This window comes from Zosterops lateralis (genome assembly GCF_965231275.1).
Source record: "Zosterops lateralis genome assembly, chromosome: 3".
NCBI classification, from domain to species: domain Eukaryota; kingdom Metazoa; phylum Chordata; class Aves; order Passeriformes; family Zosteropidae; genus Zosterops; species Zosterops lateralis.
The window spans coordinates 26,807,301-26,820,093 of record NC_139764.1 but is presented as its reverse complement, the minus strand read 5'-3'; the positions used below and the strand labels follow the sequence as shown (position 1 = coordinate 26,820,093).

The following is a 12,793-nucleotide window of genomic DNA, read 5'->3' as shown; positions in this document are numbered from 1 at the left end:
AAGTTTGAGTTTAGTTTAGGACTGATGCAGTTGAGTCATTAGAGGTTGTAGGACATCAAGAAAGCTCTCTGATGAGATATGTAATAAATGGTTAAGGTGTACATCCATCAAAAGATATGTTACATAGATCAATACTAGAATTACCTGCTAAATATGTAGGCAGCAGAGTTTTTAAACATCATTTTGTGATGAAAAGTACACAGGTTAATTATTGATTTCCAGTAAAATCTGGGGACCGCATTCTAAGTATATCAGGATTCATTTTGAATATATCAAATACACTGTTTCAGGATACATGACATGGTAGGGAGATGGGGTGCCAAGGTGAAGAAAAGATTGCATGAGCAGAGAAGTGGAGAGTAAGACATCTGAAAATTAAATGTGAAAAACTGACTTTCAGCATAGGTAAGGAAGGCCAGAGAGGCCAGGTGAGGAAGGTCAGATGGAGGAGCCTTAGTTCTGAAGTTCAAAGGTTCTAGTCCATGAAGGACAGAAAGAAGACATGGCCTTGTATTCTCTGTAAATTTTTAGTTAATGAAAATATAGCAATAAATAATATTGATTGCCTCCATTTCTAAATGGATATTTATGTCATTATACTGAGAATAATAATATTATTATGGAGGAAAAAGTACTGTTAGACTGATAATAGCCACCTAACTGACATCACTTACAACTAGGAATAAAGCCATGAAGTATAACAAAGAGCTACCTCCTGAAATATGTTTTCACTGCATTCATATATAAGAATAAAATGCATTAACTTATCTTTTAGTTGCATATCAAAATAATACAGTACCGAGTTCAAATTATTAGCTTAATAAAGTGAAGTAGATGATTTAAAAGGTAGTGCAAGACATTCAGGAAAATTGAATTGATGTGCTAATGAAGTTTATGTCTACAGAACTGAGATTCATATAACTGTGTGGTAGATTAATTTAAAAGGTACTCTTCCACAGAGCACTTCTATCACTTCTAAGGCAAGAATCATGTAATTTAGAGGGAAAAAATCTGCTTGAAGAGGATACAATACAACCTAATGCCTTTCAGTGGCCGTTTTTCCAATGTAATGTTGTAATGATCTAATTGGATTTCGAAGAGGAGAGAGTAGTGTGTGCTCATGGCCACTCTGGGAAGGCCACATACAAGGTAATAACAATGGAGAGCTATCAAATATCCTGAGGGTAGCTGTGTTGAAACAAGAACATAAATAGACTAGCTTAGCTGATTCCAACACAAATGTGTAACTGCAGGTTTCTGATGGACTGTACAATTGTTAGAGGTAATATCCTAAATCACTAATTTCATTCTCACTATCTTACCTGCTGTGCACTATAGGGAAATACCTTTTACTTATTTTTCTTTCTTGTCTTCTCCTATATTTTTTTCTTCTGAGTTTTTGGTTCAAGTATAGTGATTTATTTCTTTATTGAGAAGTCACATTCTAAGTGTTAGCTGAGTAAATTCAACAGCAGTCAAAAGTAGAAGTCAAAGGAAACAAGTTCCCATCAAACCAAATGTTGGAAACTGTCAGTGCTAGAGATGTGCTGCATAGGCAGAATTCTTCCAGCTGTTATTGGGGTGAAAACAGAAGCGTAACAGGTTTATGAGGTGGTGTCAAGGATATTGTGGTAAGCATTTAGATGGATCAGAGCACTTAGAAAATCTCCTTCACAGTTTCTTTAGGTATATATATGTATGTATGAATTTTTGAGCTACATTTGAGTGGTTTTGATCATAGTTCCAAACTTAACAGTAGAGGAAAAAGATTTATTTATTTGGGGTCCAGTACCTTTTCGAGTAATGAAAATATTTCAGAAACAGCTTTAAACTCAGAAAAGAAGTCATCTACATGTCATCTGGATTGAAAAAGGCAGAGGTTTATGAAAAATAAATAAGTCTGTTACATTAGAGGATCCTAGGTAGATCATTAAATTATTTAAGAATCCTTTATTTTGTCATAACTTGGCTCTAAGCCTATTGATCTACAACTTCCAGCATTTTCAGCACGGTTCTTACACTCAGTGAGTTTTTGAATGAGTAGATGAAACTGCTCTTTGGCACTTTTTAATATATATATATATAGCCAAATGTATGATGGCTTAATGCATTCTATCTTTTAAGTAGGCATCCAGATAAATCTTTGTTTCATTCTTGGATAAGAGATTCTTTGTTATTACTCTGGTGTTCTTTTCCATGGCCATAAAGCTTTCTTCACTACAGAAGTAGTCATCCTACAACTGTTCAATATTTTTGTGCACAGAGAAGTACTGACTTTTTCAAAGCTCTGTAGAATCTGTTATTAATTATTTGAAAGTCATTACTAAGAAAGATCAAGGCAGATTTGTTGTTGTTACTTATACAAATATGCGTTGTTGTTGTCGTAAACATGGGTTGTTACCTGTGCAGTGTTGATTCACAACTGGGGTGAGGTATTTCTATTTTTTATTCTAGTTTGCTCCAAGTAGATGTCTGGATGGTAACCCACAAAATGCTGGCTCCCCAATAATCAAAACTTTACGCTATTTATACATTTCAACAAACAAATGCATTAGCATTCACTGGTTAGCAGTTACCTAACTTTTGCATTAATTAGTACCCAAACCTCTATTTGTTAGTTTTATTCCTCACTTCCCACATTAATTACTCCGCATGTAGTGTTCTTCCTTCCATTTGAGTCTGGGGTCCATTCTGAGGAGGTGTTCAGTGCAACAGTGGTTGCAGTCTCCTGCTGGATTATTATCACTTAGAAGTAACCTATGTGCAGCTCACTCAGTGTTAGGGAAATTTTGGGCAGGTGAGAACTGTACTTTTTATTACACTCTAAAAGAAACAAAGTTTGGAAGAAAAGCCTTACTTTATTTTTCTGGTTGCCATTTATTCTCTTCTTCCATTGCACCCAAACTGATTTTAACATTTATGAAGTTAGATTTACAACAGTTTTATATTTTTAGGTGCTTAACCCCAGGAAGAGAACTTCTTGAGTGGTTATTGTTCCTTGGTTAAGGAACAAGTTGAAGAGATCTGAATTCAGTAGCTGAGTCAGTATATTTCTGTTCTCTGCAGGTCTGCTCACAAGTTTTAGTGGTGTATTTCGTAAACATGTCAAACAGAAGTTATTTTCATTTTGCAGGAGAACAAGAACTACATTTTAACATAATAATAGTATTTTCTTGGGGCCATGGCACTCAGTGTACCTTCAGTCTGATGGTAGTGTTTCAGTGAATAAATATCTGTTGTAATCAGTTTAATTGGTGCAATACTGCAGAGTGCTGGTCTGAATTAAACAGTTCTTACTGCTTATTAAATCAGCAAGAGAAATGTGGCAAATGTTATGTGATACACGTGGTTCTACTCCACAATTAAAACAAACCACAAAAAAAGTGGAAAAAAGAGACACAGTGAGAACAAGAAATCATTAAAGTAATTGTCTGTCTTCAACGCTCTGTCTTTAACCATAATTCAACTATTCTCACATGAACTTGAGTTTCTGGATATTTTATTATTTGTGTACTTATGTTGGAACTCACTACCCTTCTCTTTTGCCATCTCATTGCTGATGAGCTGTGTAGGAGTGTTTGTACAGGTTAATATAGACCACCTACTTGAAATCCAGATTTATGATCCTTCTTTCACTGTGTCATCAATTATTTCCAGTAAAACACAATTTAAAAGAACTAGACCTATGAAGCTTAAGAAATTGAATCTGTTGCACTGTCTATGTTTGACGAATAGTCCCATAAATAATATTTCTTTTGTCCTTTATTTTATAGTTCAGTTGAGGCCTGCAGTAGCTAAGAGTTGGGTCTTGAATATGCTGGAAAGTATAAGCAAGGATGTTTAGAAACACTGATTAACTGAGATAGCAATAGTATATATGTGTTGCAGATGATACTGCTAACAGATATCAGGTATTATATCAGATATTTCTCATCAAAGACAGAACTTGGTGAATTTAGAAATAATTGGTTGATACTTTCACTATTCTGTCTCATATCAGACATTTGTTTCACAAACATGAAGAATTTGTCTTATAATTTCCAATGAGCCTTCTCTTCTCTTTCATAGTATCTGATTTCATGTGAATTTCAGTCTTCGTTAATAATTTCTAAAATCATTCTAAAGAATTATCATAGTTTAAAAGTTTGGCTAAACTTTGTGTTATCAGGAGCAGAGAACAGATGCCGCACACTTTATGTTAGAAAGGAAAACCAAAGCAGTCAGAACTGACATTCCATTGCTTTGAGTGGGACATTACTGATGATTTTTTATTTTTAGTGGTTTTGTTCCTACAAACATTGCTCCTAATGTTGAACAATTCAAGTTGATGTTTCTTGTGATACAGTTCCTGTTGGCTGGTGTTTGTAAATATGCAAATCACTGGGGTTTAATAGTTGTTTAATACCTTTAGTTAGAGGACCAAATAGTTGTTTAATACCTTTAGTTAGAGGACCAAAGTTTGTTCAGTTAACAAAGGCATTCTTATCCCAGATTCAGACCACACTTGAATAGTAACACTACATGTTATATTGTTAATGTTTAAAAGGTATGACACATACTTTGCTTAATAAATTAGCCCAGATTTCAGCATTCCATAACTGAGTAGCAAATTTGAAATTGAGCCAGCAATACTTTGCATCAATTTTCTAACCACCTGCAACTACGAAGAGTTGTATCTGTAGGTACAAGTTTTTAAATCATGCAAATATTGATGAAAAATATATAAGCAGTCATTTTTACGTTACCAATACTTAACTGATTTCATTGGAATATTGTTTAATAGTTTTCCACTATAATTTTAACATAATGAATGGTAAGGTTTCTTCTATATATGCTTCAATGTATTTTTCTGTAAGTAAAATGTTACACTGTTTGGATAGGGGTGGTGGTTTATTTAGTTGTGCATTTAGTTTATTTATTGTGTGTTTAGTTTATTTGTTGGTTGGTCAGTTTGTTAGGTTGTTTTTTTTTTTTACCCTTTTATAACATTTAATTCTTCATGCCCATTTGTGATCTCCTTTTGAGAGCCCTGGAAGTCTTCTCTTATTCTCTTATACCTGTGAGCTCAAATACCAGAGATTACTGTGTTTCTGATTAGTAATGATTCATCCAAATAAAGTTTATATAAAAAGAATTCTTTAAATAATTGCCTCCTTTTAAAAATAATTTTCAGACTTTTCTTTAAAATCCACTCTTCTTTACCACTGTCTGTCAGATTTTTGTGATGCCAGAGCTAAATACAAATTTTTGTATGTATCTTCATTACAGTTTTATAGGACAAATTTCAAAATTACTTGCTTTATTAAGCACAAGTTAAAACTACAGTAATTTCTTTGTTGAGCTACCTTGATGTAGATTGAAATCAATCCATCTTTTCCTGCCTTCTGTCTTTCTGTCCTTCCATCCTCCCTCACTTTTTTCTAATACTTTTCAGGTATTTCTTTGTCATATTGTTCATATAGTCTGATGCTAGTCAAGATCTAGACAGCACTTACCGAAGTGTCATTGGAGCAAGAAATAAGTATTGCATGCTAAATTCACAGACTGGTGGAGCATGAGAACCTGGGTAAAATGGAAAATATTCTCATATTTCACTGAACAGCACTTTCCAGTATTTTCTTTTGTTTTATTTAGTATGTTTAAAAATGTGGAGGCTACAACGTATCTATATAATGAAGCTAAATCCTAAGTCAAAACCTCATGAGCATTTAATGTGATTCAAAGAAAACGAGACCTACTGAAGATGAGGTTCGCTTTGGAAAGAGTGTGGCTTCATATCACACTGGCCTGGAAAGTGTGCAGAGCCTGCTCATGTCTGTTCTCTGAATCACCCTGTCTAGTTTGTTCTAGAATTATACTTTCTGAAGAACAATGCTTTCTTTTCTATTTAAAAACTAATTTTTTTCTGTACAATTGAATTTATTAGAGTCCCATTTTATGTATTCAATAGAGGTGGCATAAAGATTAAGTGAGGGTGATATTTAAGTTGTGCTTGGCTTCAAAGTCAAATAAGGAATATGGTTTAAATTTAGATTTCTTGACATCCAAATCTTAATATCTTCTTGTGTTTTATTTTGTATTCTTATAGTGGAAGTCCATTATGAGATCAAGTGTAATTGCAGATTTCTGCTCATATCCAGATGGGTTCTAGGAAATTGAGCTGTTTAGGGTTGAGGTCTGACATGAAATAAAACCAGGTGAACCAAGTTCAGGTTTGAGAACTTCACTGGAACTAGAGATGCATACAGTGTGAAGGTGGAAGTTAAAGCAAATTATCTGAAATTTGTCTTTTTCCGTTTTAAAAAATAAAAATTGGAAACCATTAAAAAAGAACAAAGCATTTGTAAACTTATTATTCTTACAGATCATTATGTATGAAATACAAAACATATTATCACATTGTGGAAGTATTACTTATGTTCTGAAGCACATCAGTGTTAATTTGGTTATATCCTTTGAGAAGCATTGGTTGATTGGTTGACATAATGAGGTACACAAAGAATTATATGTCCTGTTTAAGTGTTATATACCAATATTTTTAGTCACTTGAATGCCCCATCGTAAAATACCTGCATACACATTCTGGCCCATTATAAAGTGAAATGTCTCATGTTTTCAAACTGCTTCACTGTCACTTGCATTTCCAAGGTGAAGATGTTTGTTACTGTCCAGAGTTTGTAGGTGTTAGATGTGCTTTTCCTATTGGAGTTCAATGATTTTGTCTTGTGTAAGTGTTTTATTTGATTTGTCACCATTGGTTTCAATATTTGCAGCAGGGATTTCCTTTGGTATAAATTAGACTTTATTAGACTTTCCTGTCTAAGTGCAGGAAAACTTGTCTTCTGTCAAAAGACAGATATGCTTTTCATGTTTGTTCTGGCTTAATTCTTTATTTTATGCATTTATTTATGTCCATTCTTATTCCACATGATTTAATGCTGGCAATGGATTTTTCTTCCTTGTTTTTTCTCTCTTCCTGCCACAGGTCTGTTGATTCAGCTGTGTGAGTCTGCAGGATTATTCGTTTTAGGGAGTTGTCAATAAATGGAGTTTAGATGGTGTTGACTAACACTGTTTCCTTTTCCACTAAAAAACAAACATAATGTCTTCTAATGCCCTTGTGTGTTGGGCTGTGCCTCACACATCTTTGTGGTGGTGATTGGAATGTGAATGTTAGTGTTTCTAAGTAGTTAGAGGAGGTATAAAGTATACAGTAATTCTAGCACTGGTGTCCCATACCAAATGCTTCACAAAGGAAAATTAAATGCCAATTTCATAAGAGCACATTTTATACATATTAGATTTAGTCCTTGGAGTTTGCTGTTGCTGTTCTAGGTTGCTTTGATAGTAATTGAAGAGTGGATATCAGTGCAAAATACCTTTTTATTTCCATTCCCTCTCCTTATTTAGTCTTCTGTCTCAATATTTTCAAGGGATTGGAATCTGTGCTTCATATCTTTTAGAATTTGTCTGTATCTTACTGCTTTTATTATAATGAAAGAGTAAAATTACTCCTAGAGTATGCATACTTTCATGCTTTGACATGTATGTCCTAAACACTGTTGTGATGATGTAGACAGCTGAGCTTGGTGTTTGTAGTCCTCCAGGGTATCCACAGCAGAATCAGTGGTGTGATCTGCAACAGCTGTTATCCGAATTATATGTGTCAACTTTACAAATGTAAAGAGCAGAAGTAAAACATAATTTAGTTGTTCACATATGTAGTCTCAACAGAGTACCAATATAATAATTTCATATAAAGGAGAAGAATTGCTCTGGGATAAATGGGAGATGAATGAGAGATGTTACCATGCAGATGCCTAATTAATCAACTCAGACAGTAGTTTAAAATTCTACCAAGATCCAGTAAAACATGTTGTTTCCCTATAGTCAAAACAATTGCCTTGGTAGTTAGGAAAAAACCCCACCAACTAGATTTTTCTGATGTTCTTATTGTGACAATTTTAGGGTCATGTGTTGCTTGACTCTGTGTGACTACAGAAGTCTGTGACGTATGAATGAAACTCTTAGAGCACTTACGTATTATCAGTATCCATTATTCTCAAAATGGGCCAGAAAATAAAAGCAAGGGGCAAAATTTTCATGTTGCATTCCTGTTTGCCATCTAAGGAAGTTCAGTAAAACCCCACAAATAGATCAAGGTCTTTTCTTCAAAGAATGATTTAGGGTTTTTTTCTGTCTTCCCGTCTTACCAGTTGAGTCTAAAGTCCATTGAGGGTTGAGCTAGTTGAAGAATTGGATTGTGATTCTTTTACTCTGCAATCACACAAAGATTCATAGATAACTTTGTGTCATATGAACTTGCCTTGTGGCTGACAGGAATATGAACAACTTCCAATTGCTCTGAACAAACAATCAAGAAGTTTGCTCTAATGATACAATACACAAAAAATCTAAGTAAATTAGCTTTTAAAGCTAATTATGAAGCAGTTTCTTGTGTTCCTATTAATCTTGTTACTTTGTTTATTCTCTAAGCTCTTTAGGGCAAGGAAGCGTAACTGAAAGATGTCAAAGTACATCTCCATTAGTAACACTCTGTTGGTTTGCCTGGTGCATTTTGTCCAAGCAGCACAACTCAATCAATACCTTCCTTGCCTGGTAGAGACAAGGGAGTCTCCCATGGTAAGCCAGCCTCCATGTACACTTCAAAATGTTCCTAAATTATTCCTGTCTTTAATTGAATTCTGTGCTTCTGTGGCTGGAGGGAATAAGATCACCTACTGTTGTTGAATTTTGGACATTACCTGTGTGTTTGGGGTTCAGACTGTGGCTGTGAGTTCATAAAAAGAAAGTCAGTTGGTTCACATGGGCAGGTCTGGGGAAACACCTTTTGTTTGCCTGTCAACCAAGATTCCTGTGATGCTCTTTGCAGGCACTTGGCACTGCTACAGAGTAACAACTAAGTTCTGCTTTACCCTTGAAACGCAGATTCATCTTTATGACTAATAAATATTTTCTCCACTTTTGCAATTTTATTTTTTCTACATAGACTGACTTTCAGGAAATTTGATACCATCATAATTGATTCATCTATGAGTTAATATAATTAGGCAATAGCATGTAATTCTTTGTTTCAAATTATGATTATTAAAATAATTTCTAAAATAAATTTGGAGATTGAGCATTAGCACAGTAAATAGCTATGATGGTTGTTTTATTGTTTAAAAAGAAAATCTCAGAAAAGATAACGTGTATCTTCTCAACTTGGTTTGATGAAGAACACAAGCCAAAATGATGCTGTTGGTGAGTGACCATTAAGTTAGAAATATAATTATACCATGTAAATGAAAGACAGACAAAAGATATTGCTTAAGATTCATGCATTCTGATAGTTGTAAATTGAAATGAGTTAAATTCATACAAAGCTTTCTGCAAGTGTGGGTAACCCATCTTGTGAAGTAATTGGTATTTGGTTTAGGTAGCTTTCTGGTTGCTTGTTCAGCATTTATTGAGAGGTGTACAATAGCCCTTTTGAGATTTTTCAAAATTTATAGTAAGAACTGTTGGATCTCTTCAGAAAATGCAGAATCAGCCTGAATCAAGGTTAGTGATTTTTTTAATGGAAGGTCAAGCCTCCAGGATAATGCAGCAGGTGAATAGGTCACAATGTTCAAGAGCAGCAATATTTGATTTACAATTGGATTGAAGAAATGTACGTTATATCACTAAGAATGAAACCCAGGGTAGCTTTGTTTCATAATATTTGAATGAGGGGCTTTTTCATTATTAATAAAAGATACATCAACAGAGGTTGATATCCTGTGCATCCAGTGCCAGAATTAGAAACATTCTTAATAAAATGGAATTAATTTCTGGCTTTTGAAGAAAAGCCTGACTCCTTTTTTGGGTTTGTCCTGGTTGTGTGAAATCCTTCACAGTGCTGAAAATTTGTTGGTAAAAGGATGATGATTATTACTGTTGTACTTATTGCTATTAATATTATTACTATTTTTTTATTATTTATAACCTCCATGAGCACGTATTTGCACTAACAGACCATTTCTGAAACAGAAGGTCCCTAATTTTGCTTTTCTTGGCAAATTAATCCAGAATCATTTTTAACAGATTCCACATCTCTTTAAAGATTCTTTTTTTCTTCTTAAATTGCACTGGAGCCAGCATCCTGACTAGATGCAAACCTGCTATGAAACTGATATTCTTTTTTACTCCTTTCTCTTTTTTTTAAACAGTTACTCAGTTCTTATGTGTCTGCACATTATAATCTAACTGAATCAATTATATTTAAGTGCATAGAAATTGGTCATGTTTAACTTGTGCTGTCTACCTTTTTTTGTTTCCCTGTAGGTATATTCGAATTGTTGGGACCCACAACACAGTGAACAAAGTTTTCCATATTGTGGCATTTGAATGCATGTTCACAAACAAATCCTTTACTCTTGAGAAAGGTCTGATAGGTAAGAGATAAAACCATTTTCCTTTTTCATGAACTGTTGTAAACACTCGTCTTTTAAAGCTGGCCATTACTGCATTCTACTTGTTTCCATCCAGAAGTCTCTAAATTGAGTTAAATAGTGTTGAAAGCGTAGATTTAATTGGCTAGTCCTTACAACTTCTATGAAATTCCAATGCTGTGGATTAATTAATGATGCTGCAAGAATGCTAATTTTCAAATCAACCATGCTGACAAAGCCACTGGTAGCTGAGTCAGTCAGTGCTGGCAGTGTGATTTTTCTTTGCATGTGGCAGTATGGTTGCTCATGCCTCCCAGTAGGTTAGCCTGAATTCTCTTACAAGAATGGACTAAGCACAGCTATTTATTGTAGTGATGATGGATTTGGACATTTAGGGCCTCTTATACAGCCTGGTTACAACTGCTGAAAGTAAGCTCTCGTGTGTTGATTTCCCCCCAAAGAGTCATAGACAGGCTTAGCCATGGCAGAACATTATATTGGCTATGCTGCTATTACTCTCAGAACACCAGCCTGATGGTGCTCTCTTAGCTCTGGGCAGCTTATATAACACTGATTTAAGTACCTTTATGTTAGTTAAGGTAGAAATCCCCAACAGACCAACGGTACTGAATGATAAAATGTGTCACAGAAAGACTTAATATTGATTTTTTTCTTAATAGTTCAGGTGGGGTGGTTTCTGTGCTTTCTTCCATATAAACTCATAAAAGTCAGACCCTGAAGTTCATTAGAGAGAGAGTATTTAGTAGTTGTCTGGGTGGGATTTCCCATAGTTTATTACTAATGGTGTAAAAACAAGAATTTCAGCAAAATTCTCAGAGTTCATGCTAGTTTTCAACATATATTTAAATTTTAAATATGTACCCATTATGGAAGGAAGATTTTTATATTGGCTTTAATTTTTTTCCGAAAAAATGGTAATATTTAGCTGCAAAAAACCAAGACCCAATTCCTTCAGCCTGTTCCCTGTGCATTATAGAAAGGCAAATGAAAAGCCTTCCCTTTGTTTTAGGTTGTGTACAAGTAGTGTTGCAATTGCTATTGACTACAAAATAGAATAAGCAGTAAGGAAGAACTGTGTTAAAAGAAAACATTCCTTCAGTAAGCCTAGTTAGCAGAGAAACAAAGTATCTCAGATTTGATAAAACCTTTGAGATAAATTTCATAGGTAGCACTGCCAGCTATAAATTTTTAGAAACTTCATACAAAATCAGTTAGTGTGTGCAAATACTTGTATGTATTTGATTTTGGATGATCAAATTTATTTAGCAAATGGTGAATTTGGGACTTAAATAATTTTTTTTGGAGTGTTAACACAAAGTTTGATCATAACTAGGCAAGGCAGTGAATCTGTGCATGTTCCTGTAAGTGAACTTACACTGTAAGTGACTCGTCTTTCATAGATTCAATTACTTTTTCTGGTTCAGTGATCATTCTGTGAGACAAACAATTTAATCTATTTTAAAACATTTCTTAAGTTTCAAGGGTAATCTAGGGGATGGAGACTTTATATGGCTTTATTAAAAATTCTCTGTGACAATGTTTTTGTAGAATCTTACAGGTGAATAGGCTTTGGGCAGCATAATAGTGAGGGTTTCTGGTCTTAATGGTGATTTTTAATCAAGGGCAGCTTTGCTGTTGTTCAGCGTAGGTCAGTCAAGCTGTTGTAAGCGTAACTAATTTGAAGTGATCAACAATAAGGAAAGAGAAGCCTGTAGGTTTCTACAGCTTTTTCATATTTCAGGGATGTTAGTTAATACAACTGATAGAAAATTGAAATAATAAATTGGGGAGTAGTTAACTGAAAGACTTAATATCGATTTTTTTGAGATGTGGATAGACTTCCAACTGCTGATTAGGCACCAGCAGTTGTATCCATGAGCCAGCAGACTTTGTGATGAGAAAGATAGATACAAATTGAAAGATTTGGGGACTACTTGAGGCCAGTCCAGTTGTAAAATGGAGCAGGGGCACCTATGACTGTTCGATCAGAATTTTTGGCCATCAGTATTGCCTATTCAAAAGTATTCTCAACAGCTTTGATCCAGCAAAGAGATATTATATCCATTTAAGTTATTCTTTTTTTCGTACCTGTGATGATTACTATAAGGCACCATGTTGTATGGCTCCTGTGATCAACCAGACTGTCTGTCCACGGTCCACTTGTGTGAAAACTCAGTATGAGTACCAATGGGTTGGCACAGATTTATTTTATTGTTCTGATGAGGATTTGTAATGTTCGTTTCTGTTTCTGAAGTGACCAGATACAATAAAGAGAATTGAAAGCAGTTAAGAAAAATTAACTAAATATATGAAAGTGCAGTAATCAGAGTAGATTGCTT

At 34.4% G+C, this 12,793-nt stretch overlaps 1 protein-coding gene across 2 annotated transcripts in view; it reads left to right on the top strand.

Moving 5' to 3' along the window:
- BTBD9 (BTB domain containing 9) overlaps positions 1-12,793 on the top strand; it is a 106,263-nt gene that overhangs the window by 57,810 nt on the left and 35,660 nt on the right. For both annotated transcript variants that reach the window (XM_083856379.1, XM_083856378.1), the window contains exon 8: positions 10,327-10,436. In XM_083856379.1, coding sequence (XP_083712505.1) covers positions 10,327-10,436 — 110 coding nt within the window. The remainder of the gene's footprint in view (positions 1-10,326; positions 10,437-12,793) is intronic.